Source organism: Gopherus flavomarginatus, chromosome 7, assembly GCF_025201925.1.
Source record: "Gopherus flavomarginatus isolate rGopFla2 chromosome 7, rGopFla2.mat.asm, whole genome shotgun sequence".
Classification (NCBI taxonomy): domain Eukaryota; kingdom Metazoa; phylum Chordata; order Testudines; family Testudinidae; genus Gopherus; species Gopherus flavomarginatus.
Genome location: NC_066623.1, coordinates 104,379,591 through 104,403,618, shown reverse-complemented (window position 1 = coordinate 104,403,618; position 24,028 = coordinate 104,379,591). Strand labels below are relative to the sequence as shown.

Sequence of the window (24,028 nt, the reverse complement as noted above, 5' to 3'; positions counted from 1 at the left end):
TTCTCTCACTAGGAAAAGTTACTCAGCCTTTTGGTCTTCTCTCTTATCCTTCTGTGAGAAACTACATTCTGGTATATCCTTCATGAAAGCTAAATTTACTCTGAAAAACGACAGCACAGCACAGCACAGCACAGGTCTACATGTTAAATTGCTATATGCACATTCACTAATAATGTAAACAACGAGCTGTCTCTACAGTTAAAACCAAAAATTTCCCGCATTAATATTACCTCAGCTCTGTGGACTAAAGTAGTGTTTCCCAACAACCCATCTGTGGACAGGTGCTGGTCCCTGAGATCTCACTGACAGTTTAGGAAGGCAGCAAGCTAGTTCCTGGTATCAAAAAGATTGAGGAACACTGTTCTAAAGCCACCCAAATAAACCCCCAAAGCCAATCCTGCTTATGCACAAATTCTTGGAAGAATTAAACGAGTGTGATAATATATTTAGGGTCATTTCATATTCTAAACTGTTGTGGGGTAATTGTTTTGCACTGCTCCTCTTCACCAGCGGATGAACAAACTACATATATAATTCTGGAGTATAGAATGTTTCAAGCCCAGAGAACTTATTCAAGGTTAGAGAGTTCTCTGGGCTTGAACATTCTGTACTGAGGTGCGTTATTCTTTGGTGATAGTTGGCTGCCTGCTGCATTGACAAATAATTTCTGGTACTATTATTGTCACATCTTCCCGTATTCTCTAGATCAATGATTCTCAACCAAGGCTACATGTACCCTGGGAGTACACAGAGGTCTTCTGGGGGTATATCAACTCATCTAGATATTTGTCTAGATTTACACTCGGCTACATAAAAAGCACTAGCAAAGTCAGTACAAACTAAAGTTTCATACAAACTTGATTTTACTGCTGTATATACTATAAACTGAAATGTAAGTACAATATTTATATTCCAATTGATTTTAGAGTTATTGGTAAAAATTAGAAAATAAGCCATTTTTCAGTACTAGTGTGCTATGGCACATTTGTATTTTTATGTCTGATTTTGTAAGCAAATAGTTTAAGTGAGGTGAAACTTGGGGGCACACAAGACTCAGTGGTTTGAGCATTAGCCTGCTAAACCCAGGGTTGTGAGTTCAATCCTTGAGGGGGCCATTTGGGACAAAAATCTTTCTGGGGATTGGTCCTCCTTTGAGCAAGGAGTTAGACTAGATGACCTTCTGAGGTCCCTTCCAACCCTGATATTCTATGATTCTAAATCAGACTCCTGAAAGGGGTACAGTAGTCTGGAAAGGTTCAGAGCCACTGCTCTAGATCCTTCTCTTTCTGAAACTCTTACTTTTTCCCCCCTCCCTCTGCAGTCTACCTGAGCAATAGTGTTAGCCACTCACCATCCCTTCAGTAAAGCTAATATTGGGTTGACAGATTGAAAGAAAAAAAATATTTCCTGAGGCATAATTTACTCCAAAATTGTTAGCAAAGCTAAATTCCATACACTGCCTTCCATATACTGCCACTGTAGCCTAGTGAGAACCTGAATGATATATGCAAGGGTGCTATGCTGCTCTTGTATTGCTCCCTGAGAACAACCTCAGGTAACATCATATGTCAAAAATCAGAATTCCAGCCCTCCCCTCCTATCCATGACATGCCCTCCAACTCTAGTCCATCCACTCTTTAGTTTCTCTTTTGTCACATCCCTCAAGATATACTCCTTCCATGATGCCTGCAAGAAACAAGTCTATAATGAAGAAATCCTTAAGAGTCATCTAGAAATAATATATGCTTAAAAGCTAGTTACGTGGTTAGGCTTACTGCTGTAAACCCTATCCTTTCCCAGCCCACTCCCGGTCTATTGATTATGATGCCTGAGTTTGGCATCATGTCTAAAATAATGCAGCTGGTTCTTATTTGTTCTATAAAATACCTAGAACACTTTTAGGTGTTGTAAAAATATTGAATAAGTTGTATAAGAACATAAAAATTGCCCAGAAAGATCAAAACAGTGGTCCCTCAAGGCCAGGATCCTGTTTCTAACCATGGCCAGTATCAGACACTTAGAAGAAGGTACAAGAAACCCTGTAGTAGACAATTACAAAGTAAGGTTCTTCCCAACTCCCTTTAGTTAGTGACTGGTTTATGCCTTGCAACATCAGGGTTTATATCCCTTCCAAACACTGATTATTTTAATCCTTACTAATGTAACTCTGGATGTTCTCATCCATACAAGCAACAACCCATTTATTGAAAGATTGGCCTCTGCAGTATCTTGTGGCAACGTGTTCCACAGGCTAATATACTGTGTGATAAACAAGCCATTTTTATCTTTTAAAAATATGCTGCCTTTTTATTTCCTGGAATGCTCCCTGGGATGCAGCACATGTTAGGTGCAGCTCACTTGTACCTATGACATTGGGAAAAAATGCATGAAACCTTAGGTGAAACACTTAACTTTATGGGCACCTTCAAGTTGTCACAAAGCATAACATAAGCAAAAAGCCTAGGACTTTAGAACCCAACTAGAACCTGATCCAATTTCCACTGAAGTCAACAAGATTCTGTTGAGTTCAAAGGGAGCTGGACTGAGCTCAGATGCAGAACAGAAGGGTCAGCAGTGTTATCTCCACATCCTCCTCTCTCCTCTTAAGAAGTGTGCAAACATTATTCCCTATAGATTGCCGCAGAACGCTCCCTTGTTTAATATGAGGAACACAAACTATAATTATAATGAGTAAAACAAAAAAGGCTTAATTTACCAACCCAATATTAGCTTTACTGAAGTGTTAAATTAGGGTGATTTTCAAGTCAAAACTGAGCATGACCTGTATTTCAAATCCTATTAATCTGCCATTAGTATTCAAACAGCTAGGAATCTCTGATTAATGTTTTGATCTTGGATTGGAAGTCTTAAGCTCCAAAGTGAAAATATTTACTTATGCAACTAACGCTTTCTAAGCGTGTCTCCTCTTAGCTGAGGCACTAAATACACTGCAGCATTTTCTACAAACGGGGAAAGGAAGCCATCCATTATAACTTGGTTTTACGGCTCTGCAGGGATAGGTTACCAAATACAGCTTTAAAGGTTGCTATAGTAGCTGTTCCATTACATAGTCTTTTACTGTGTCATTCGAGATAAAAGTATGAGTCAGGAAACAGTAAATCCATTTTACAAAGGATGTTTCGGATCTACTGCTGTAACCCAGCTACAAGTAACAATCAACATTCTCCATTTACACAAGTCATGGGGACACCCATTGTTTCAGATTGCACAGGCCACAGAGAAAAGGAATGGACTGACATGTGAACTGAGGTGGTGGTGAGACTAGGGAAAATACTGACTGATGCTTATTGTGGGCTTATAAACATAGATGTATTGTATTTACTATAAAGCTGTGCTTCTTTCAAGCATAACATCCCTAATCAGGAATACATTAGCTGAGATTTTCAAAGCAGTCTAAAGGGATTGCATCATTCTTTAATTACAGTGGAAGACACCTGCGTAAACTTCTCAGACTGCTTTGAAAGTCTCAACCACTGAGCCTGCTGCAGCTATTTCATGGATCTGTGAACAGTTAATGGGTTCTGTGTCACTTAACATCCACACAAAGAAACATATGGGACATCCGATTTTCTGTGGCCCACGTCTCCAAGGGCTGCTACTGAACAGTTTTTTCTCACTTCGATACTTCCTGGTACAAACCATACAGTAGCAGCTTAATCCTGTGGTTGCCCTTAGAGTAGATAACTGCCATGTCATAACTATATCCTTCTAAGAAATTAAATATACTTTAAATCCTATCACAAGGCTTACACTGGCAGTAACAAGTTATAGGAGGAAGAAAGGACCCCACTTTTTCTCTGTCACAGAGTACCCCCATGCTTCCCTCTTGCTCTGTGTACACAGACTGCTTAGACTCTGCTTTTAAACCTCACATGTTGTATTTACAATTCCCCACCCCCGTTATCTACAATAACATACAATTCCTCATCCCCCTAGGCCTGGGACAGGAGAGGGAGGAGCTCTCTCTGGGCTCTGCTGCTTTCTCCCTCCCTCTCCATGCCCACTTCCTTCCTTCATCTTGTTCTACTCCCTGAGCTAATGTGTTAATTAGTGTTTTAACTATCTCCCAGTCTGACCCATTCTAATCTGTCAATTAGGCACAGTTTCAACCCCCAGTTTTACTCTGGGGCAATTTAATTGGTGATCCAAGTGCAGGTACTGTCACTGTTGTCCAGCACTGTGTCCCATACCTCCCCCCAGTCACCTGACAAAGATTTTTCTTACCTCACACTCTCCCTCCCTTACCAGAAATGCTTCCTTGTGGGGTTCTTCCTCTGTGTTTTGGATGATATCCAGACCCTCCTTATAGAGTCTTCCCTTCTCCACTGGCAGAAAACACTTAGAATTGTGGGGGTAACCTTCACCCACTGTTTTGATCCACAGGTCCTCACACCATTGATCCTCCAGAGTGCCTCTTGATCTACTCTCACCTCTTCTGCCTCATGGTGGGACCAGTGGACCCCCCTGCCATGCCCCTGGTTCTCCTATCCTGCCAAACTATACCTGAGTTTTTCCCCTTGGTGCACTTGTCGGGTGGTTCCAGGGGCTACCCAACCCACATTAATGAGTTCAGGCTATCTTTATCCGTTGGGCTTATGTCCTTATTTTCCATTCCCTCCCCTTCAGTGTCTCAGGGGTCTCCCCTTCTGTCTAGTAGCATCTACACCTTCCCCCTTGTTTTCCTTCCTGTCCCCCTCAGTCTCCAAGGAAACTCTCTTGTCTTGGCTTGTCTCTTCTTGTCAAGAGGCATTTCCCTACCTGGGGCCCCCAATGCCAGCTTGTCTTCCCAAAAAGAAGGGCCTCCAGTTGGTGTCCAACACAATAGGGAGGTGTAACCTATCTACTACCCCTACCTGTTTCCAAGTGAGCCTCCCATGGACCTCCGGGATACCTCTGCCACAGGGCAGCGCTATTTATCCCTATGGACACACACTAATTTCAGACTACCTGTAACCATCCAGTGGGGTTTAACCAATGCCCACTGGAACAGAAAGCAAGCTGGAGCTGTGCCTACCAGGCCCCTTTGACACTTCCTCCCCACCATTACAGAAATAGTAGACAGTTTCTTTTCTTTCCCTTGCCTTCAAATTCCAGCCCAATCACATAACTTGGCAAAACCTTGCATTCCATGTGTGGGCAGTTTCTTTTTACATGTCCCTGCTGCCCACTCTGGTAAAAGGTAAGTGTATGAGTACTTGTCCGAGCTTCTCTGGGCTCTTCTCTCTTCTTTTCTACACACTTCTTCCCTTGATCTGATCCCCTAAATGTTCAGCCTTCTTTCCTGGGGAAGCCAGCCTTTGCAATCTCCTCTGTCAGTTTAACTGCTTCATCTAAGGTACCTAGCTGATGCTGTCTGACCCAGACCTGTATGCTCTCGGGAGGCTCCAAAATCAGATCATAACTAATCTCCCCCACAGTTTGGGTGTCCAGTCTGAGACATCAGATGGCCAAATCTGCCAGTTTTGGGGTGAATGCCTGGGGCCACAGACCCCTCCCACATCCATCTCACAGCTTAGAACTTCTGTCAATACTTTTCAGCAGACAGGCTCACCCAATCCAAGATGGCTGCCTTCACCATCTTGTAGCCGGAGGCCTGCTCATCATTTAGATTGGTGTAGACCACCTTGGCTGCCACAGTCAAATAGAGGGATAGCCACAGGGCTCAGGTTCCCCTCTCAGCCTGCATCCATATCCACCCTTCCAAAAGTGCCCATTAAAGCATTGGGGTCATCCATAGGGGTCATCTAACAGAGGTCAGTCTCTGTGCGTCATTGCCATTTCCTGCCATGGGACTCACCACCCTTTGTTATAACTGCTGCTACAGTCATTTGCTCTTGGATGAAGTCATAGAGGCTCTTTTGCTGGTCTACCTGCCAGGCAAGCAACACTTGCCTCTCCAGGTGGTGTGACTAGTGGAAGTTTTGCAGGGTCTTCTGCATTCCCGTTTGCCGTTCCACCAGCCATTGCGGGCTCTCCTCCATCATCCAGACTGCCAAACCTTCACATCGGCCTCTCCCCTGGAGGCTCTCTGTCCAGGATCTTACCTTGATCTGTACAAGTCCACACAAGTAAGAGGGTGTCCCTTCTGCCTGTCTTTCTCTGCACATTCAGGCTGCTTGGAGACGCTCTACTCATAAACACCACCCATGGTGTATTTTCAGTGTTCCCCCATCACCTTTATAAGTGCAATAATATATAATTTCTCAGCCTACCAAGGCTGGAAAAGGGAGGAGATCTCTCTTGGGCCTGCCCCTCTCTCTCTCTAGATCCCCCTGCCACTTCCTTCCTGTCTTGTTCTACTGCCTAGGGTTAATTAGTGCTTTACCTCTCCCCAGCCCATTCTAATCTGTCAAACAGGCACAGCTTTGCCCCTCTCCCCCCAGCCTGAGGTGATTTAATTGGTGATATAATGATCAGAGTGTGGGCACAGCTGTTGTTGCCCCACATTCTGCCACACCCCCCAATGGCAACGTACAAACAAAGGAAGATAAAGTCCCTACCATCATAAACTGACCATCCCAATCAGACACATAATACAGGCAAAAAGAGCAATAATCTGCTCAGGGACCATTCTGGAAGCCTGACAGATAGATAGCCTTTAGCAGGTTGTTGCTAAACGGCTTTGCAGGAGAAGTGGTTTTGTAAGGTGGGTTTCTCCTCTTTGCCTTTCCCTCTGTTTGCAATTGTAGCTATTTCTGTGTTCTGCTTTGTAGCTGTGGTCATTCACTTAGGCAGCTGGTTTCTGCCACGCAGCATTGGGTTTTCTGCTTGGGGATTGTGAATAGGTCCTACTCCTATGTGCTGAAGCACAAAAATGCCATGATGATGGACAATCAAAGTTCAGTGCTAGAAAGGCTTCCATGCAACACTTGCACGTGTGGAGAGCTCACACTGTTCTATCCAACTCTAATGTATGTTTCTGTGCTCACCTCACTTTTTGGGGTGGCCCTTTGCTCACTATTGCATCTTGTCCACCTGATCCCCTATAAAGCCACTATGGGATGGGCAACTAGGTCTTACACATACACCTGCAGGGACTGCTTTAAGATCAGTAACTACAACACAACGTGTACTGTACTGTTAACAAATGGTGTCTGTGTCCCTCACAACAACAAACTAATGGAAGAATACAGGTAGAATTTTTAATAACACTTATTTTAAAAGCCTTATTTTAAAATTTCCGCTCATTTTCACGTCAGAAATAGTTCTGCAGAAAAGATGTAGACCCAATTTAATTTCAGGGGATATTTACCATGATTTATTTTTTTAAATAGGTAGACAGCAATGAGTGTTTGCAACCTGGTTTCATATAGTGGAGAGATATAAAAGACTCAGGGGATTTCTCCTCCTTTCATGCTAACAGATTAGTGATCAAATAGCAATGAGCACTGTTATCAAAACCAAAAAGAGTGTGAGGTCACCTACTAGTCTTATTATTATTTTAGTCAATACTTAATCTGTATTTGTCGGGGAGGTTTCCCCTAAAAAGGAAAGAAAAACAGAGTCCCTGTCTACTGGAATTTCCCTCCTCTCCCTGCAGACTTGCATATACAACTCAACAATTGCAACCTCAACCCATAGCTAACACTTTGTATCATCAAAGCACTTTACAGGTGGTAACTAGTTAACCATCACCACACAGTGGGAGGTAGAGCAGTATTATCCCCATTTTACAGATGGGGAAACCAAGACATAGCAAGGTGAGCAACTTGCCCATGATCACATAGTGAGTCAGCAAGAGACACAGGCTTAGAACTGCGCCATCCGTGGCTCCCAGTCCTGTGCTGAGTCTGTTATATAGTACTCCTCTCCCAAGGGCGGCTCTGTGTTTTGTGCGGCTCCAAGCACGGCAGTCAGGCAGCCTTCAGCGGCGTTTCTGCGGGAGGTCTGCTGGTCATGTGGATTTGGCGGTGGTGCTGTGGGTGATCTGCTGGTCTCGCGCCTTCATCGCACCCGCTGCCGAATTGCCGCCCAAACCGCGGGACCGGCGGACCTCCCGCAGAAACGGGCGCTGCCTGACTGCCGCCCTCACAGTGACCAGCAGCCTGCCCCCCACGGCTTGCCGCCCAGGCACGCGCTTGCTGTGCTGGTGCCTGGAGCCGCCCCTGTCCTCTCCTTCTTTCAGTGCTGTTGTAGGGTAGTCAGGAAACCACTAGGCTGTGTCATTTTCAGACAAAAGCTTCAACCCAGGGTATTAAAGCAGCAGGAGGAGAAGGCTGGCAGGTGAGAATGCAGACTATGCCCTGGGGGGCATAGCTACCTCTTGGCTCTACCTACTTCATCTATTGCAGGCATACTCATCAGACCAGTCTGAGCAGTGCTGGATTCTGTCTTGGCAGAAGGCCCTAGGAATGCAGGTGCAATACTCGAAAAACACCGGTGTGCATCTCCACCACTGAGTCCCGCAAGGAGGGCAGCTAGCCACTAGAGTGAAAAAGAAAACACGGACCATTGGCTCTTCTGCTTTTCTTACATGTTACATTTTAGACTTTACGTTGGCAGATCTGAATTCTCACCTAGCAGATACTGAAATGCACAAGAAAGAAAAGCTTTCACCCAGCACAGGAGTATTTAACCTTAAGCAGCCATCTAATTTCTTAGAGGCAGTAGAAACTGGTGGGTACACAGACCTGCCATGTAAAGGGGTCTCTCAGTCAGTACTATCTCCAGAAGTCAGGGACAGTTAGCTACCCGTAAGAGGAGCAGTCAGTTAACATTCATGACACACAAATGCCATTACTTAAATGTTACTATCTGTATATCTGAAACTAGCTATTCTAGATGCAGCTGCTGATATGCATCAGTTCAGGTCTGCATGTTGTGGCTGAGATTTTTGAACCAGTCTAGGTGATTTTGACACACAATTCCATTGATTTCAGTGGAAGATGTGTCTACTTTTCCTAGACTGCTTTGAAAATCCCAACCTTTAGCTTCAATTTTCAAATATGAACTTCTTTAGGTGTGTTAAACTCCAACTGGAACTTAGTAAGCTACTGTAAACATTCATAAGAATCAGCCATTAGTTTTGAATTTTCACGGCTGGCTACAGTCATTTTTTGAGACAAAATCAATCCGAAGTCAGTGTACACCAGAGAACGAACGGCTCAAGAGATTGGCAATGGGCTATGAAGCCTTTCACCTCTAGGTCGTTAGTCTGAATATGGCCCAAGTTGTTAGTGATCAAGAGTTATTAGCATCAGATGTCTGCTTAGCAGCGTAAGTGAAATTAAATTGGTGGTGACAATCCAATGACCATTGAACAGATGTCTACATAAAACCACAATACCTGGCATGCTTATTGAGAGTCTCAGCAGACAGACTAAGGACTGAGCAGGTCACAGAGCCTGAATGAAGGGCAAGGTTGAAGTTGCTTTGTGGGATGACGTGAGGAAGTCTGCACTGTTGTTACTCACGTTCTATCTATCTCGGGGTTCTTAAACTGGGGGTTGGGACCCTTCAGGGGATCGCAAGGTTATTACAAGGAAGGTTGCAAGCTGTCAGCCTCCATCCCAAACCCTGCTTTGCCTTCAGCATTTATAATGGTGTTAAATATATTAAAAAAGTGTTTTTAATGTATAAGGGGGGTCACAGTCAGAGGCTTGCTGTTGAAAGGTGTCGCCAGTACAGAAGTTTGAGAACTACTGATCTATCTTGTGGGTAAAAGGAGGATGTCAGTCTCTGTGGTTGTCAGTCCACCATCCTTTACAAACACCAAGCCCTTTAACTATTGTTTACATCAGTGAAAAAAAGTGGCTGACTTACAGGTCCCCTTTTCATCAGAACAGTCTCCGCAGTCATTCGCACCATTACACTTCTGATCAGCATAGATCCAGTACACAGCGTTGCTGCAGCGGAAGATCAAGTATCCTGGAAGGTTACTGGGCAAATCATCTACAAGATGAGACACCTGGAGATAGTGAAATGTTCTAACTTCACTCAACAACAGTTGGACATAAATATAATGGCTGAGAAATCGATTATTAGCTATTAATATGACTTCACACATCTCTGTTCTCCTTCCAAGCAAGGATCTCAAAGCACTTGAAAAATATTAAACTACGTGGCCCCCCGGTAGATAGAGGGAAATGTGCTTATTCCCCATTTAAGGATGGGGAAACTGAGGTACTGAGCATTTAAGTGACTTGCCCAAAGTGTCATGGGAAATATGCAGCAGAGCCAGGTGTACAGTCCAGATCTTCTGGATCCCTGTCCGCTATTTTAACAAGACCATCTGTTCTGTGGCTGACTGAACCATAAATCAAAACCAGATCTTCCACATGCTAACACGATGCTCTGTCAGTAGCCCATTTAAGCAAAGGAGGAGGGAGGCCTCCTGGTTAAAGCTCACAAGTGCAAATCAAGGGACCTCAATTCTTTTGTTTCTAGTTCTCCACAGACTCCTGGTGCAGCCTTGAACAAACTGGTCATTTAGCAGCTGGGTTATGAAGTGTTCTGTTCAGTTATTCTGTGCCAAAGTAAGCTCTGAGTAAGGAGGAACATGAGGAGACCAGGGATTGTGAGGAACATGCACAGGAGGACTGGAGAAACCATCACAGGGAGAAGATGTTAAAAAAAAGAGCTTACTACATAATTTCTTCTGCTCATCCTCTCCATTAACACACTCTCTGATTCTGTTGCAGATCTGACTGGCTGGAAGGCAAGTCACTCTGTCATCACACAAAAAGCCAGTCTGGTTACCTGAAGTCACACAGAAACGGTTTACTGAAAAGAAATCAGAAGATAAATGAGCTCAGATACTGATTTATCTAACTAGGGTGATCAGAATTTACAGGGATATTTGTGGCTTTGTCTTATATAGATGCCTAATACCTCCCACCCCGTCTTGATTTGTCACAATTGCTCTCTGGTCACCAGATCTAACAGACATTTCCATGTTCACCAAGAGCACACGGGCAAGACCAAAAAGATGTTTTTAACCAGAAGAAAAACATGCGGAATTTCAGGAATTCAGCTGCCATTCTGGAACTGACCAATAGTCCATTTATACATGGATCCTACCTGCTAACATGCTCTACTACACTAGAATCTTAAGTGTATTAAAATGTGATTATGCCACTCACACTAAGTACTAGAGAGTCACAAGAATCCTATTAGAGGACAAGTGTACGTTCAAAGTAGCACTTGTCACCAAGAGTTTGGAATGGAACAAGTTCATCTCTCTCCTTCTCTTCCTTTCCCGTCTCCAAGTTTCAAGTGGCAACTTCTATGTCTAACTTATTGAAAAGTTAACACTTTGGCTGGAGATTAACTAACTATTTTAGACAGAAAAAAATAACAGACTGACCAGGAGTGGGTGGCGGGAGTCCAAAGGTGACGGCGAAACCAATGACGGCACCTACGACGCCGAGTGCAAGCAGTGCAATAATGGAGATACAGAGGCATCTTCGAGTACAACTTAAACATGCACTGCATTCCTGGCAGCGATCTGTGACAATAAAAGGGAACTAAATGTCACAGGATTCACAAGTGATGAGCTGGGGTTAAAGTGAGCTGGACATTGTAAACTGCAGTTTAAGCAGACTGCAAAATTCTTATTCATTCATTCTTCAGAGTTATTCCCAAAGGTTTTGAGCGAAGAAGAACTGGAAATATTTGAAATTCAAAACATGTGCTGTGTTGGTTAGTTTCATGGATCACAGGGTATCATTTCTGTTACATGATTGGCTGTCTTATGGCACTGAGCAACAAAAGTGCACATACTGGCAAGTATAATTTAAAATTGAGAATTCACATTGTTATTAGTTACTACACCTCTACCCCAATATAATGCTGTCCTCAGGAGCCAAAAAATCTTACTGCGTTATACGTGAAACTGCGGTATATCAAACTTGCTTTGAGCCGCCGGAGTGTCCAGCCCCACCCCCCCAGAGCACTGCTTTACCGCACTACAGCCAAATTTGTGTTATATTGAGTCGCGTTATATCGTGGTAAAGGTGTATTTAGAACAGGATGGGCAAACTATTTGGCCTGAAGGCTGCATCGGGTTTCGTAAATTGTATGGAAGGCTGGTTAGGGGAAGGGGTCGTGGGCCAGCCCTATCTGCCCCCGCCAGGACTCCTGCCTCATCCAACACCCCCTGTTCCCTGACGGCCCCCCCGCTCCATCCACACACCCACACTCCCGGTCCCCTGACTGCCCCCTGCCGCCCCATCCAATGCCTCCTGCTTCCTGACTGCCCCCTGGGACCACTGCCCCCATTCAACCCCATTTCCCCCCCCGACCACCATCCACACCTCCGACCACAGACCACCACCCTGAACTCCCCTGCCCTCTATCCAACCCTCCCACTCCTTGCCCCCTTACTGAGCTGCCTGGAGCACCGGTGGCTGGTGGTGCTACAGCCGCGCTGCTTGGCTGGAGCTGGGCCATGCCACCACGCAGCACAGAGACCGGGTCAGGCCAGGCTCTGCATCTGCACTGCCCCAGGAGCTCACAGCCCCGCCGCCCAGAGCATTGGAGGAGGGGGGACAGGCAGGATGGTCTCATGGGCCAGATGTGGCCTGCGGGCTGTAGTTTGCCCACCCCTGATTTAGAATGTGCTTTCCGTGAACATCTGATCTTAACATTTGGTTTTATAACTACTCATTATTATTTATTATTTGTATAGCGGTGTTGCCTAGAAACCCTCGTCCCGGAGCAGGACCTCATTGTGGTATGTGCTGCACAGACACAGAACAAAAAGATGCTCCATGCGCCAAAGAGCTGACTTGTGCTAACTAAGCTTGTTCACTAGAATATTTACAGCAAAACGAACACAAACGGAGTAAAACTCAGAGCAAATTTAGATTTAAAAATTAAAATGAACATTCACCAAAGTCTTTTCACACCTCAGCTCTGCTTCTAACATCTCAAAAATCTCTGAGCATAATCTATTAAGGATTTAGTCTATGTGGTCTCTCTCTGTCAGCACACTCCTTAGTAATGCTGTCAGTGCCAGCAGACCAGTGACACAGTAAATTGAAACAGAGGTGATAATGTGCAAGAGCTGAATGAAAGGTTAAATTCAAAACTATACCAAACATATTCAAGTGTAATGTGAAAAGAGAAGAACTTTGCTCCACTACAGTATCTTTCCTCCAGGAAGCTCAAAGCCCTTTACAAAGGTGATGGACAGGGGCGGCTCCAGGCCCCAGCACGCCAAGCACGTGCTTGGGGCGGCAAGCCCCGGGGGGCACTTGGCTGGCCCTGTGTGGCCGGCAGGCAGGCTGCCCTCGGTGGCTTGCCTGCAGAGGGTCCGCTCGTCTCGCGGCTTCACGGGAGGTCCGCCGAAGCCATGGGACCAGCGGACCCTCCACAGGCAAGCCACAGAAGGCAGCCTGCCTGCCATGCGTGGGGCGGCAAAATTCCTAGAGCCGCCCCTGGTGATTGACCCTACTATAATAAAATCTAAAGTACAGCAAGCTCTTGTCATTTTACAGATGAGGGTAACTAAGGCACAAGAGAGTTAAATAACAGAGAAAGTCAGAGGTAGGGTTAGGAACAGATCCCCAGGAGAAATCCTGGCCCATTAAATGAGTGGCAAAACTCTCATCAACGTCAATGAATTCTTTGCATCAGTCTTCACTGCAGAGGGTGTGAGGGAAATCCCCACACACGAGATATACTTTTTAGATGACAAATCTGAGGAGTTGTCCCAGATTGAGATGTCAACAGAGACAGATCTGGAACAAACTGCTAAATTAAATAGTAATACGCAGCATCCTACCAAATTCACGGCCATGAAAAATGCATCACGGATCGTGAAATCCGGTCTTGTGTGTAACTTTACCCTTTACTATACCAATTTCACAGGGAGACCAGTATTTCTCAAATTGGGGGTCCTGACGCAAAAGGGAGTTGCAGAAAGGGGGGTCACAAGGTTATTTTGGGGGGGTCGCAGTATTGCTACCTTTACTTCTGCGCTGCTGCCTTCAGAACTGAGTGGCTGGAGAGTGGCAGCTGTTGGCTGGGCGCTCAGCTCTGAAGGCAGCACCTCACCAGCAGCAGCGAAGAAGTAAGGGTGGCAATACCATACCATGCCATCCTTACTTGTGCACTGCTGCTGGCGGCAGCTCAGCTTTCAGAGCTGGGTTCCCAGCCAGCAGCGGCTGCTCTCCAGCTGCCCAGCTCTGAATGCAGTGCCGCCACCAGCAGCAGCGCAGAAGTAAGGGTAGTAGTACCTCAACCCCCCTACAATAACCTTGTGACACCCCCCTCCATTCCTTTTTGGGTCACTACCCCTACAATTACAATACTGTGAAATTTCAGATTTAAATAGCTAAAATCATGAAATTAATGATGTTTAAAATCCTATCACCATGAAATTGACCAAAATGGACTGTGAATTTGGTAGGGTCCTAGTAATAAGTCACTGGGACCAGATGGTTTTCACCCAAGAGTTCTGTAGGAACTCAAATATGAAATAGCAGAACCACTAACTGTGGTAGATAACCCAATGCTTAAAATCAGCCTCTGTACCAGGTAACTGGAGGACAGCTAATATAATGCTATCTTTTAAGAAAGGACTCCAGAAGCGATCTTGGCAATTACAGGTCAGTAAGCCTCACAAATTGGTTGAAATGATAGTAAAGAACAGAATTATCAGACACATCGATGAATATAAAATGTTGGGGAAGAGTCAAAATGGCTTCTGTAAAGGGAAATCATGCCTCACCAATCAATGGACAGAGGTAAATAGCAGAGTGCGCCAAGGATCTGCACAGGGACCACTGCTGCTCAACATATTCATAAACGATCTGGACAAAGGGAAAATAGTGAAGTGGCAAAGTCTGCAGGCAATACAAAATTACTCAAAACAGTTAAATCCAAAGCTGACTGCGAAGAGTTACAAAGGGCTCTCGCTAAACTAGGTGCTGGGCAACAAAATGGCAGATGAAGTTCAATGTTGATAAATGCAAAATAATGTAAATTGGAAACCATAATCCCAACCACACATAAAAAAGATGGGGTCTAAATTAGCTGCTCCCACTCAAGAAAGAGATCTTGGAGTCATCATAGAAGTTCTCTGAAAACATCTGTTCAATGTGCAGCAGCCACCAAAAAAATCTAACAGAGTATTAGGAGCCATTAAGGAAAGGGATAGATAATGAAATAGAAAAGATTATAATGCCACTATCTACATCCATGGTACCCCCACATCACAAATACTGTGTGCAGTTCTGGTTGCCCCATCTCAACAAGATATGTTAGAATTGGAGAAGATTCAGAGAAGCAAAAAATTGATTAGGGGTATGGAACAACTTCCATATGAGGACAGATTAAAAAACTGGGACTGTTCAGTTTAGAAAAGAGACAACGAAAGGGGAGTATGATAAAAGTCTATAAAGTTATGAATGGCCTGGAGAAAAAGTATTATTTACCTCTTCACATAACATAAGAACTAGGGGTCACCCAATGAAATTAATAGGCAGCTGGTTTAAACAAAAGATCACATAGTCAACCTGTGGAACTCATTGCCAGGCAATGTTGTGAAGGCCAAAAGTATACCGGGTTCAAAAAAGAATTAGATACATTCCTGGAAGATAGGTCCTTCAATGGTTATTAGTCAAGATAGTCAGGGGTGTAAGCCCATGCTCTGAGTGTCCCTAAATCTGTGACTGAAAGAAACTGGGACTGGACAACAGGGGAGGGATCACTGAATAATCCCTCTTCAGTTCATTCCCTCTGAAGCATCTGGCACAAGTCATTGCTGGAAGACAGGATACTGGCGAGATGGACCATTAGTCTGACCCAGTATAGCTATTTTTATATCCTAATGGAGCAGGATGTCCCCTTAGGACATCATGATTCCTACTGTCACCACTAGCACGTTACATTCTGTTATAGGGACACAGCCAATACTAATGAGAAATTGTTACAGAATAGACCCTCAGAATGACTACTTACATTTCCAGAGAAAAGAATTAGAGAGTTGGTGTTGTAATAGGCCATTTCAAAGAAAAAAGAAAAAACAAAGCAAAACCTAGGAAATCAAATGCTAAAACTGCATTTTTACAGCTTTAAGGTTACACAGTTAAGTGCCCAAAAGTCAGGAAATGTGAAAGTTAAAGCTGAACACAAACCCTTAACTCTTCCCTTACACTTCCGTATTATGTCTACAAATTCAGCATCACACTTCCATAGAATCATGTTTCTAAAGTAATCGGGGGGGGCGGGGGCAATTTCAGTATGTTGTTTGAGAAATAGTATGTAGTCACATAATTAGACTATCATAATGCATCAGTCCAAAGGAGTACAATTAAGTTGTATGTTCCGCCTTACTTTTTTTCCTGACCTTGAGTGTTTAACTGCAAAATCGTAATGTTGCATTAACATAGTGTTTGCATTACATTAGCAATTTGTCAAGTGTCAGCTGTGCTCAGTGATGTACAAACATGAATGAAAGCATGGTCTTTGCCCCACTGCTGCTGAGATTTTGGCCCCATTTGAAACACACACAATTCACCTTTGTACAGAGAGTGCACAGGGAACCGTTCATCTCTAAAGGCAAACATTTCAGAAACTCATGAGCGTGTGAAAATAGAATGTGTGTTTGTGACACGAAAGTGTTTACAAACATTAAGTATAATGATTGCAACCAATGCTACCACTGTGAGAAAGATAGCAGTAAAGTGCCATTGCTTCCTGACTTGCAAATATTTCCTACTGAATTTTATTATTTTCACATTTTTATTTTTAAATGGACAATAAACAACAATGGCTGAAGTTGGCAATGCAGATGTGACCCAGATGAGTATAGGACTTTTTTTGAACCCCTTAAGAGCTAGCAGGGCATTTAGACATTCTTCATAAGTCTCTTCCTTCACAAAGATTCCATTGCTACAAGATGTTGCATGCAGTACTATGTACCAAATAGCATGCCATTTCCCTAGCAGCAAAAGGCAGCTTATACCCATCAGTTTTATATTCTAGACACTTTTCCTATCATTAGTAAAAGAAAAGCCACTCAAGAAACTGTAAAACATTACTTACATTTTTATCTACATAATATAAAATACATCTATTGATTTCCATTTTCTTTACCAAGCCACTCAATTATACTTTATTAATTACCTCTTTCTTCAGAGGACTTTGTTGAGTCAAATGAGATTCCACCAAAACTTCTCTATAAATAACAGAAATAAAATACATAGCTTAAAGAAGCAATGTTTACAGGTAATTTCAAATAATGTTAGTTACATTTTTCTGATGCCTGTGTCATTTTATATGGAAATACATTTTATACATCTCATTACCTTTATATAAAAAGAAAGATCATTTCATCTTAAGATGTGGAAGATATTTCATTAATAAAATAGTTGCTAGATCGTCTTTCCATCTCGTTCACCCATTTGTAAAGCAAAAGCTAATACAATTTCAGCATTTCAGATACATATTTTTCTTTCAGTGGAATTACTTCTATGTATAAACAACTAGATATTTTACAGCAACCAGCAGGAAAGAGGCCAGACAAATCGAATGAATATCAGCATTCTTTAAAAAGTCATGACATTTTTCAAAGGGGATAAAATTACCTGAGGATGAGTTCTGTTCATATTTAGGTATAGACACAATGTTTTACTTAAATGGAGTTGAAAAAGCCTTGGAATTTTTTTCCAGTACAGGGTTCAGCCAGGCCATTTGCAGGCAGATCGTCTCTTTCATATGGTTCTGTTTTAATGAGTCTACACCATGAAGGGCACTGCTTCTGTGTTACCTGGTTACTAAGAGAAACAGAGGTAGACAGGAAAGAGTCATTCTAATCTATAGTCATACACATATGATACAGGTCATGATGGATGGCAGGAGAGGCAGCATCAGCCTTTTCTCTGGTTCTGGGCGGAAGTGAGAGAGAGTTGGGTGGTCATAGCCTGGTCCCTAGTGGACACATTAGCAAACACCACACAGCTCACTCCGCACAACTAAAGCTGCACTTGGAGGTGGGCTGGTAGGGCAGGAGGCGCTTTGGCAGAGCTGCAGGAAGGGCGGCGGTCGGTCTGTCTGTCTGCAATAGCATTAGCCAGCCCCAGCCAGAATGCTGAGTGTCACTGTGTTAATAAACAGACTAGAAGTTACTGTGGCTGCAGGCACACTAGGTAACTGCCACAGAGCGTTGGCGTAAGATTTCCGGGAATGCTTGTCCCCGGCCTGACTCAGCTCCCACTGCCTGCCGTGAGAGCAGAGAGGCCCAGGGGCACTTTGGAAAAGCCCATCCTTCAAACCTTGCCTGTCTGAGTCCATTTTTCATCTTTCTGCCTTCAGTGTCAGGGAAAGACACTCCCTTTGGTTTGTGAGAAAGTGCTAGAAAGGAAATAGCCGGCAGCGCCGTGATACGCAGCCCCAAGCTGAAAGGATGATAAAAAAAACAAAGAACAAATGTGTGTGTGGCAGGTAGGAAAGGGATAGATCCTCTCCCCAGAACAAAGACACCATTAAGGACTCTCCTCCCTCATGGAATCCCAGAGCCCAGGCTCCTGCCCTAGCAGAAATATCTACAGTACAATTTTGTAGCCCCGTGAGCCTGAGTCAGCTGACCCGGGCCAGCCTGGGGTGTTTTATGGCAGTGTACGTCCCTTTAGGATCTGAATTTTCAAAGGTGCTCAGCACTTCCGAGACTCCAACTCTTGGCAGGCCTGATTTCCCTCTTTTACATTGGCATAAAGTAGGAGGACCCTCCTTCAAAAAATCAGAGTTAGAACCAGTGTGAGGAGAATCAGGCCTGCTAAGAGTCTATGAAACAGGGATAACACTTACCTACCCTGGAGGGGTGCGCAGGCTCAGTATGTATTGGTGCCATGCTTTGAAGCAGTTAAGGGCTCTATATAACATAGATAATACTCCAGCCCCTCTGCTATAGCTTTTGACAGCAGTACATAGCAAACCACCTGAACAGGAATTTTCTTCCCCCTTTTCTTTCCTTTCTAGTTTCAGCGTGGATTTTGAAAACAAACCCAAGAACTGATGGCAGGATTAAAAGAAAGAGCCAGTTAATTTAAGCCTAATATTCAAAACTTTCAGAACCACTACCACAGCACCTTTTTCTGTGTATCTTCCTTCCAGCCCTCCCTTCCCCTCATTTGAACTCCACTGCTATTTGACCCAGGCTTTATCTTTCCCTGCTGGTGGATGTGAGCCCAACACTGGGTGCAAGTAGCAAAAAGACAGACGCTGCTTTGCTGTAGCCTGCAAACCGAACTTTGCTGGCACCAGCTCCTCTCTGAAGATGTGTCGCTGGGTCAGGGAAGAGAGCCTGTACCACTTCCTTCCCCAACAGCATAAGAAAAAGGAATTAGTGTTTGTTTTATTCCAGTATAGGACATTGGCTTAGGTCTAAGGTCTTACACATGTCCATCCTCTGACCATTTCCTCCTCTTCAGGAAGTAAAAGAATAGGAGCTGGCATGCAGAGCTGGCCAAGGTTTTCTGCCGCCCCAAGCGGCGGAAAAAAAAAAAAAAAGCAGGTTAGGCAGCAGCTCAAACAGGAAGAGAGGGACTGAGCAGCTTGTCACTGTAGTGCTGCCCCTTTGTATTGGCCACCCCAGGCACCTGCTTCCTTCGCGAGGGCCTGGAGCCCAGGGCCAGTGCAAGGAAGTTTCACGCCCTAGGCAAAACTTCCACCTTGCACCCCCCTACCCCCTCCAGCCCTGCGGCAGCTCCCTGCCCTCCCCCTTCTGCCCTGAGGTGCCCCCCGCCACGGCAGCTCCCCCTTGCCCTGAGGCATCCCCCCCTGCAGCAATTCCCCCCCCGCCCCGGAGCCGTGCAGCACCTCCCCACCCCAGCTCTCCTCTGCTCTGCATCCTCCCTGAGCACTCAGCCCCGCTCTAATTCTCCTCCCAGGCTTGTGGCGCCAAACAGCTGATTGGTGCTGCAAGCCTAGGAGGCAGGAGAAGTGGAGCAGCAACTGCATGCTCCAGGAAGAACTGTTGTAAAAAAAATAAATAAATAAAAATTGGGAGCACCGCTTTTTGGTGCCCCCAAATCTTGGCGCCCTAGGCAATCGCCTAGTTTGCCTTAATGGTAGCATCGGCCCTGCTGGCAAGGCACACATCTTCCTTCCCCCCAAATTCCATCTCTACTGTGGGAGCAGATCATACTTTACCTGGGGGGTGAAATGTGTGGGGTCTGTGTGTGATGTGGGAGGGAAAAGGGAGATTGTTCAGGAAATGGGGTGACCCAGGGATATGCAGGAGGGCAGGGGATGAAAACAGAGCTGGAATGCTGGTGGTCAGTGAAAAGAAGGTAAATAATGGGGACAGCAGCGGCTCAGAGAGGTCAGAACTTTGTCTGGCAATGCAGGTACATCATGTGACTCCTAGGTAAACCAGTAAGCATACAGTAATACCTACAAAACAAATAGCTCAGGGCACCACTGTTCTTCAACACTCCCACATGCTATTTTACTAGTGACTTAGCAGAACAGAGCTTACTGAGGACAACAGCCTCTGTCAGAGCAGGATTTAATTTTCTGGACAGGGTGTAAGGCCTGTCACCTTCTTGGAAATGTAAGGAGGATGGGTTACATAAGGAGACAGCTAGATAGTGAGCGAGTACGCGGATTGTGATTTAGGGATGGGCATATACACAGCTATTGCAGTGGCAAAGTTTAAAGTTATTGTCTGTTTTAATGTGATAGCACCTGGGGCAGAGGATGGTTATCTGAAACAGTGAAATAACTAAATGAATCATCCTCACAGGCACTAAAGCAAACTCAGTTGCTGAACCTCTATTTCCACAAAGATTAGTAGTGAAAAGGAAACATTCCAAACCAGAAAAGAATTAGAAAACAAAGATCTGTTTTAACCCAGAGGTAAATGCAAATAGGAGAGACCCTAGAGGCACTATTTACATTAACAGGAGAATATTACTCCCAGCATAGGTCTTCAGAAGATGCTGCTTTTTTTTGTAGTGTAGATCCAGTTAGAATTACTGAGCTTTGCCAAGGGAGAAGCTAAGCTGTATCTTAATCATCCAAATATTGAAAGGTCATCACTATAAGGAAACTTCAATTTTCTTTCCAGTCTTTTGCTCTCTAGCTCAAACATATCCAAAGAAGGCCTGAGAGACTCTGGGTACGTAAGATTTACTGCTGGGCCCAAACATACATCAAACATCTAATGAGATATGGTCACACTTCATTTGTGATGGGACCCTAGGTGATGCATCAGTTTCTACATATCTAAGCACCTTGGGCTACCCTTTACCTACCAGTTCAAATTTCCAAGCCCACTGCACATCTTAGGTCAGCCTCTGGCTCAGACTTATGCTCCCCTATTAGTTTAAGATTTCCCCCTGCAGCCTCAACAACATGATAGATACTGTCCAAGCATAAAGGGCTAGTTCCTGCCCAGGCAAGATTTACTGCTTAAATAACTGTTTAGAACATACTCTGGTGGGGGTGGGGGTGAGAAGAAGCACTGAACACACAAGCAGACTGGTGCCATAGAAGTTTGTTATAGATACTCCATGCAAATCATTTACAAAAATACTACATGTAATAGTCAAAATAGTGATCTAGTGGTTTAAGGAGCTTTGTAATATCCTCAATTAGGGGTGCCATTCCTCTTTTGGAAGACTACTGTGTTGAAAAAACAAAGCTACAAGTGACGTGGCATGTGGTCTCCTTGCAGTTTTGGATATGCTAAATATCCTAAGTTTAGACCTAAAATTGTGGTGTAAATTAATGCACAAGGATTTTCAATTAGATGTTCTGGTACCAGTGATACTGAGTGTAATTGTCCATGACCATAACCCATGCAGAATTTACAGCTGCTGTTGAGAAGAGTAAGACGATAACAATGTGCCTCTATAAAAAATAGGTCCTCCTAAGTGGCTCTTGTCATATAAGCTTTTTTTTTTTTTAAAGTGTTAAAATAGGAATGACAAAAGAACTTAGTAAAATCCCCAGAGAGCTCAGGGAGGCTAGTTATCCACCATCCTCTTCTGGGACCATTCTGAATAACTTGAATGATCTTACCCCACATGATCACACAGGGCCGCCCGGGGGGGGGCAAGTGGGGCAATTTGCCCCAGGCCCCAGGCTTCGCAGGGGCCCACAAGAGAACGGGCGAGGCTCTCGCCCTAGCCCAACCCTGCCTCTGTCCCTCACCCGGAGCCTCAATGGATCCAGCAGTGTCCCTGAACAGCAGCGCACTGTGGCTCCGGCGGGACTCCTGAGGTCCCAGCCCCGCCTCCTTACCATGGGGTTCTGAGCGGGGCGGAGCTCAGGAGCCCCGCCAGAGCCATGCCGCACCGTTGTTCAGGGACACTGCTGGATACAACGTGCTAAGGCTCCGGGTGAACGGGGCGCCAGGGGTAAGGGGCCGGGGGGGGTTGGCTAAGGGGCAGGAAGTCCGGGGGACAGTCAGGGCACAGGGAGGGGGCAGAGGTGGGGGGGCAGTCAGGGGACAGGGAAGGGAGGGGTTGGATTGTGGGTGTTCTGGGGGTTTGTCAAGACTCAGTGGGGGGGGTGGATAGGGGTCGGGGCAGTCAGGGGACAGGGGTGGGGTCCCGGGATGGTGGTGGTGGGTCTCTTGGGGATGGTGAGGGGGCAAGGAACAGGGTAGGTCAGGGATTCTGAGGGGGGTGGGCAGTTGGGGGGCAGGAAGTAGGGGGGTCAGATAGTGGGCAGGGCCAGGCTGTTTGGGAGACACAGCCTTCCCTACTCTAAAGCTCATTCAGCAGTTTGAGGCTTGCAGAAGAGCCAAGCTGTTAGCTTTTCCATTAGGGCTACCATCCCTTTCACTTCTCAAATGCCAAATTATAGTCTATATTTAATTTCAGTGTGTCATAACCTTAGTCCCAGATTTGGACCTTAGCGTCCAAAATATGGGGGTTAGCATGAAAACCTCCAAGCTTAGCTACCAGCTTGGACCTGGTACTTGCTGCCACCACCCAAAAAATTAGAGTGTTTTGGGGCACTCTGGTCCCCCTGAAAAACCTTCCCTGGGGACCCCAAGACCCAAATCCCTTGAGTCTTACAACAAAGGGAAATAATCCTTTTTCCCTTCCCCCCTCCAGGTGCTCCTGGAGAGATACACAGACACAAGCTCTGTGAAACTACACAGAGTGACTCCCTCTCTCTGTTCCCAGTCCTGGAAACCAAAAGCACTTTCCTATTCCCCCAGAGGGAATGCAAAATCAGGCTAGCAAATCCAACACACAGATAGCCCCCTGATTTCTTCCTCCCACCAATTCCCTGGTGAGTACAGACTCAATTTCCCTGAAGTAAAGAAAAAACTCCAACAGGTCTTAAAAGAAAGCTTTATATAAAAAGAAAGAAAAATACATACAAATGGTCTCTCTGTATTAAGGTGATAAAATACAGGGTCGATTGCTTAAGAATATTGAATAAACAGCCTTATTCAAAAAGAATACAAATCAAAGCACTCCAGCACTTATATTCATGCAAATACCAAAGAAAAGAAACCATATAACTTACTATCTGATCTCTTTGTCCATACACTTAGAAACAGAAGACTAGAAAACAGAAACTACTTCTCCAAAGCTCAGAGAAAGCAGGCAGACAGAAAACAAAGACTCAGACACAACTTCCCTCCACCCAGAGTTGAAAAAATCCGGTTTCCTGATTGGTCCTCTGGTCAGGTGCTTCAGGTGAAAGAGACATTAACCCTTAGCTATCTGTTTATGACACGCCCCCCAAATTGCAGACAGTGGGGAAGCTCACTGGCGGCGATTTCCTTCTAGAACTTGAAAATAAACAGATTATTACAACACATGCACCTTTACATATACTACTAAGTATATAACTAACAGACTTCTACATTTTTAGAACACTTTTTAACTACTGAATTCTGGGAAACTCTCACGGGAGAGTGCATCAGCAACTTTGTTAGAAGCTCCTGTGATGTGTTGAATTTCAAAATCAAAATCTTGGAGAGCTAAACTCCAACGAAGAAGTTTCTTGTTGTTCCCCTTGGCAGTATGAAGCCACTTTAGTGCAGCATGGTCGGTTTGTAGTTGGAACCGCCGTCCCCAAACATATGGGCATA

The 24,028-nt window shown here is 44.8% G+C and overlaps 1 protein-coding gene across 1 annotated transcript; it reads right to left on the bottom strand.

The window, feature by feature from the left end:
• Positions 1–587: 587 nt before the first annotated feature.
• LDLRAD1 (low density lipoprotein receptor class A domain containing 1) lies at positions 588–19,629 on the bottom strand. Its single transcript, XM_050962328.1, has 6 exons — positions 17,556–19,629; positions 17,095–17,146; positions 11,327–11,467; positions 10,606–10,743; positions 9,784–9,912; positions 588–8,445 (listed from the first exon to the last, which is right to left on the bottom strand). The coding sequence occupies exons 1-6, from the start codon at positions 17,574–17,576 to the stop codon at positions 8,300–8,302; spliced, it is 627 nt and encodes a 208-aa protein (XP_050818285.1). The 5' UTR covers positions 17,577–19,629; the 3' UTR covers positions 588–8,299.
• Positions 19,630–24,028: the final 4,399 nt, after the last annotated feature.